The sequence below is a fragment of the Rattus rattus genome, chromosome 11 (genome assembly GCF_011064425.1).
Source record: "Rattus rattus isolate New Zealand chromosome 11, Rrattus_CSIRO_v1, whole genome shotgun sequence".
In the NCBI taxonomy this organism is placed as follows: Eukaryota; Metazoa; Chordata; class Mammalia; order Rodentia; family Muridae; genus Rattus; species Rattus rattus.
Genome location: NC_046164.1, coordinates 4,194,031 through 4,199,521, shown reverse-complemented (window position 1 = coordinate 4,199,521; position 5,491 = coordinate 4,194,031). Strand labels below are relative to the sequence as shown.

The 5,491-nt window shown below is 46.0% G+C and overlaps 1 protein-coding gene across 1 annotated transcript; it reads right to left on the bottom strand.

The window, feature by feature from the left end:
• Cxcl6 (C-X-C motif chemokine ligand 6) lies at positions 1 to 1,007 on the bottom strand. Its single transcript, XM_032916829.1, has 4 exons — positions 881 to 1,007; positions 618 to 753; positions 416 to 502; positions 1 to 61 (listed from the first exon to the last, which is right to left on the bottom strand). Exons 1-4 carry the CDS (start codon positions 987 to 989, stop codon positions 1 to 3), a joined length of 393 nt encoding a protein of 130 aa, XP_032772720.1. The 5' UTR covers positions 990 to 1,007.
• Between the last annotated feature and the right edge of the window lie 4,484 nt (positions 1,008 to 5,491).

The window sequence follows — 5,491 nt, the reverse complement described above, 5'->3', positions numbered from 1 at the left end:
CTATTGAGTACTGGCTGATCTGACCAGTGCAAGTGCATTGCGCTTTGTTTTCTTGTTTTCACTGTTGAGGAAAGAATTGTATCAGTTACTAAAATTCTTCAGTTTAGCCAAACACACACACAGAGAGAGAGAGAGAGAGAGAGAGAGAGAGAGAGAGAGAGAGAGAGAGAGAGAGACAGAGACAGAGACAGAGAGAGAGACAGAGACAGAGACAGAGACAGAGACAGAGACAGAGACAGAGAGAGGAGTAGTTCTGGGTTATTGCAACATCCCAGAACAACAACTTTCCATTCTGAATCCTTTTGTTCTAAGCCCAGTTTAGAATGTGGTTCCAGAACACCAACTCATACACGGAGAATAACGACCTTGCCCGCTGCAGAGACCAAGAAACCTCAGAAACCAAGAGAGCAAGTACCTGCCCAATATTTTCTGAATGACTTTCTTTATCAACGGAGCTTCTGGGTCAAGACAAACATTATCCTTCTGGTTCTTCAGCTTAGCTCTGCGGAGGGGGGAAAAAAGAGGACGCACAGGTGAGCCAGGGTGACTAAAGGCCACGGGGTAGAAGGACTTCCATTTCCCAAGATCACCTGCACCCAGAGCAAATCACAACTCACATGACTTCCACCTTGGGGCAATGTGGACCTGCAGGGATCACCTCCAAATTAGCGATCATTTTGGGGTTAATTCTTGGAGCTACGGTTAAGCAAACACAGCGTAGCTCCGTTGCAACTATGGCCGAGAAAGGAGCAGCTGCGGAAGAGACAAGATTATAGGACGGTGCTGGGAGAGCCCTTTCCCCGCTCCTGGGACCAGCTGACTGCGATGGCCCGCTGGGGTGTGTCGGGCACCCTGCGCCACGCAGGTGCTGCGCCCTCACCTTGAGCTCGATGCTGTGGCAGTGTGAACAGCAGCAGAAATGCCAGCAGGGTGAATGACGAGCAGGACCGGCTAGGGATGCGGGCGGAGCTGCGGAGCTGGAAGCTCATTGTGGACAGGATCCGGGGACCAGGAAGCACCGGTTCGGGATATGCTGGAGTGGGTGTGGAGATTGGGGCTCTACAGAGCACTGTGGTGTTCTCCAGCCCGCGACACCCCTTTTATCTGCGCTCTTCTCTTCCTTCAGCCAGGAAACTGGAGCTTGAAGATGCTGGGGAAATTCCCGGGCCTTGGAGTTAGGGGGTTGGGGTGGGCTCAGAGGGGCTGAACAATGGGATTGGGGCGGGAGGATGGCTAGCAGGGGTGGCCCTTTGCCAAATCAGAGAATGCTGGAGTCCTGCCCCAGGAGCAGAAGCAGCTGCTCCTCCGAGTCAGAGTCCTTCAGGAGACTTCTCCCTCTCCTGTGCCAGGGCTAGATAGGATAGCGTAGCAAGGAGGACAGAGCTCTGAGGAGACCCTTTTTTTCCTTCCAATGGAAAGACTGGAGTCAAGGGAAGGAGTTTTGACGTTAGAAAACCTTCCACAGGTCTTTAACTGTTACTGCTACAAACACTGGTGTTGGCACCTGGCAGATGGCTCGGCACTTAAGAGAAATGGTCGCTGTTGCAGAGGACTAGGGTTTGCGCCCCCACCCCTAGCCCGTACCACATTGCTGCTCACAAGCTCCTCTCTGGTGGCTCCAGTTCCCGGGATCCCACATCATCTTTTGGCTTCCTTGGGGGCATCTGCATCTACTTGGCACACGTAGGGATAAGCAGACCTACACGCATGCTCATAAATAAAATGCATTTGAAACGCGTGTTGAAAAAGTGAAGACTGTTTTTATTCAGGAAATGTGATCCCCGACTACAGCCGAGCAACAACAACAGAAAACAATCTTGCCCTCTGCTTGTATGTGGGTTATTTGATGGCTCTTGGGACTCTGACAGCTTTAAAAGCCAATACACTATGAGAGTGCTTTTACTTCCACTTAAACCAGCGGCAGGAATGGCCTTCAAAATAAAAGCTGCTTACTGGAAGCCCTGGCCTTGTAATTGTATGGCTTAATAAATAACTTGACAGTCGACCCAGCAGATTGCTTCCGGAGGAAGAGAAATACTTGGCACCTGCGGCTCCCTTTGCTATTTAGTTAGGAGTGGTCCTGTTCTTCATCTCAGTAAGGTGCTCGGAGAATGAAGCAGTACCAGGGGTTCCTTGCTCTGCTTTCTAAGGTGGCTTCTCTGCCTGATGGGAATCTGGACGTTTGCAGAAGCTAGAGGAGGTCCGGTGCAGCAGCTGAGGGACTCTTCTGCGGGACTTATCTGTGAGCTTGGTGCATGAGTTTGATTCAATTTGCCAGCAGGGTAGCATCCATTCTCACTCCCTCCTAGCAACTTCTTAGAGTACGGAGGGAGGGATGCTTTCCCCAGAGCCTCCAGGGAAATTTCAGCTCATGAGTGGAAGTTAGGGGTGCCCGAGAACCTAGAGCGACCACCTGATGATGAAAGATGAGAGACTTCCTGTAACTAAAGGCCTTCACACCTAGGCGGTCACGGTTATAAGATTAAGCGGTGCACAGTGCACTGGCTTTATTATAGAGATTTAACAGATCTCCTCTGGATGGTTCTCAAGACCTTTGGCCGTGCAGGAGGCTGGCAGAGGAAGTCTGTAAACATGGTAGCTTTGCGAGTATAGTCTTGGAAGGAAATTGTTTTTCTTGTTTCCCTGTAACCATGGGAACCACCGTCAACTCCACTCACCTCTTTTGGAATAAGAACACCTCCATTGCTGAGCAGGAAGTGGTGTTAGACTTTCGAACTTACATTCTGGAAGGAAACTTAAGTCTAGTTGAAGGAAGCTGGGAGGTTTGGTGATCCTTATTGTCAGGAGCTAATGGGAAGTTCTGCATCCACTTGCTTCCTGATACCATCAGCATCATACCTGACTCAACAAACGTAATCCTTCATCCTTCTGGGGAGTGGCACTCTGCAATGAGCAGCCCATAGATTTATTAAATTGGCCGCTTAGAGATTAGGATATATCAAAAGATAAGCTTGATTTCAAAATTTTTAAAAAGCATCTATGAAAGACATTGAGCAATTAATCTCAACCACAGAGGACGAGCCACGGTTATTCAATATGGGTGAAAAACCTTGCAATGGCTTCCAGCAGCAAACCGCATTCATACCCCACACTGATTCTTTCAGACAAATGAGAGAAACTGTCTTCAGTCTTAATTAGTTACAGAAATCAAGGCCAGTAAAAAAAAAAAAAAAAGAATTAAATGCAGAGTTGGAAGTTGAGCCGCTTAGCCAATCTGTTACCAGAATGCTTTAATGGTTTCCAGATTCCAAACTACATTTTTTAAAAATAGTTGTTGGCACACATCCCCCAGGGGCTATAATCTGGTTAACCATGGCATTGCACTGCCAAATGGTGCATTTAAAACTGTTGGATTCCTCAGTCTACATATGTATGTTGCTAAAGGGCTCAATAGACTTCCAAGTATCCTCAAACACTCCCCCTTTTAAGGTCAGCCAAATATGCTTTCCTGACAAAGCCATCTGAGCATCCCCCTGTCATCTGTGGTCATTGAACACCTACTATTCTGACTGTAACTGCTTCGTGAAACAGTTTCTAATCTCCCATCAATGCAGCTTCTGCCTTCCTTAAGTCCACTGCGTGTTCTCCAGTGAAGAGTGATGTTTTCTATTCTTCCAATAACCTGCTGTACTTCAAGTTCATTGCTGAGGGGTCTGTGAGAAGCCGGTGGTGTGGAATGAGGGTCGCCTTTTCCCTTGCAGTGTTCTGAACTCACCGTAGACTTTAAAAGTAAAGAGAAAAGGACAGGATAGTCGTGTGTTCTTAATCCCTCTACTTTTACAACTCCGTTACTTCTGTTTGGCTTACTGTCATGTTGGCAATCATTTCTCTCTTATTCCTAAAGGACATTCAGATGATAATGTTCATTCTTTATATTCTGCACTATTCATCCCAGGCTACTGAGAACCCAGAAAAAAACCCTTGATATTAAAGAAACAAAAATTATATTGACCATGTTACCTGCTTTCTGCGACTGTTGCTGGAGGAAAACAATGGTGAAAATCTGATTGAGTGACACTAGGCTGATTGTCAGTAGGGTTACTCTAAAATGCTCTCTCCCAGCAATCAGTGTGACCTTGAATTATGTGACTGAAGATGTGTTATAGGCCCTTTTGGATATTTTGCTAAATTTCCATTTTCCCTTCTACTTACTAATCTTTAAGTGGTGTTTAAGAAATTCTATGCTAGTATAGTAATTAAGGATACCCATATATCGATATAAGGAAGGAAGGAAGGAAGGAAGGAAAGAAGGAAAGAAGGAAGGAAGGAAGGAAGCAGCTGTGGAAAGGTCACTCCCTCCCTCATAGGCAGAAGGAAAAAGCCAGTGACTCTTGGGTTAACTTTGTAATGTCAAGAAATCTGTTTTCCTCCCTCCATATTGGGCTTGACCACCCAATGAAGAGTCAGTAGCTTTGGGGGAATAGGTTTGCTTCAAATTTTCTTCCCATTAAGTTAATGTCAAGAATATTTTCCTCATCATCATCATCATGCTCATCCCCCTCCTCCTCCTCTTCCTCCTGTTTCTCCTCCTCTTCCTCTTCCTCCTTTTCCTCCTGCTCCTCCTTGATTCTTTTGTCCATTATCCATTATTTCCTTGCCATCCCCTTCTGATTGATTCTACTTGAGAAAGGAGTAAATCAATGAACCTAGACCAAGCCCACATAGATGGAGGTTTGCAGTAACCATAGTTGGTCAGATCCTTGCCCGTTTCTGGGTAGATGGGCTCACTAGCACACTGCTCCTTTTTGTAGAGACATCTAAGCCTAAAACCTTTCAGTGAACAATACCAGGTGATAAATATGGGGGACAAAGGCAGGGATTAAAATTTTAAATACTTCTGAAAGCCTTGGGCTCTCAAGGAAGAATTTATAGCTTTCTTCAGAAATTCTGTTTGTGGCAAGTAAAAGAATAAATATATAAGTAAAAGAAAAACATCTTTTCAGTGGTAGCTGTTCTGCTAACTTTAGTACTGATGAGGGGCAATGAACATTCCGTGCTATCTGAGAGGACCCAAGTTCAGTTCCTAGAACCCTTATCAAGCAGCTCAGGACTTCCCGTCACTCCAGTTCTAGGAGACCCAATGCCTTCTGGCCTCCAGGGACTTATATGTACTGGGTACATATACATACATGTGGAATAATTTTTTTAAAAAGTCTTAATGAGTTTTGAGAAAGAACTTTCTTAGTGCTGTAAAAGTCCTTCATGAGGAAGTTAGACGGCTAACACTGTGCTTAGTAATGGCTGCTGGCTGCATGGTTTCTGACCACCACTGCCATGACTCCTCAGCCTCTTGACTAAGAGGAGCAAGTACAGTGCCTGACCACCACTACCTTCACGTCAAGGTTTCCCTTTTCTTTTCCTTTTGGCAGAGCGTGCACCTCTGCAGAGCCTTACAGTGTAAACCAATACATGTCTCCCATTTAATACACTGTAAAGCTTCAGTGCTGGTCTCCCAGGAGGGACTGAGGTA

Bases quoted from the DNA above. Each gene is read 5' to 3' on its own strand.
- Cxcl6 (XM_032916829.1), bottom strand. From the start codon at position 989: ATGAGCTTCCAGCTCCGCAGCTCCGCCCGCATCCCTAGCCGGTCCTGC. The intron at 503-617 runs GTGAGTTGTGAT...CCCCCTCCGCAG, and splicing joins TGCCCCAAGGTGGAAGTCAT to AGCTAAGCTGAAGAACCAGA. The intron at 62-415 runs GTACTTGCTCTC...TTTCCTCAACAG, and splicing joins ATTCAGAAAATATTGGGCAG to TGAAAACAAGAAAACAAAGC.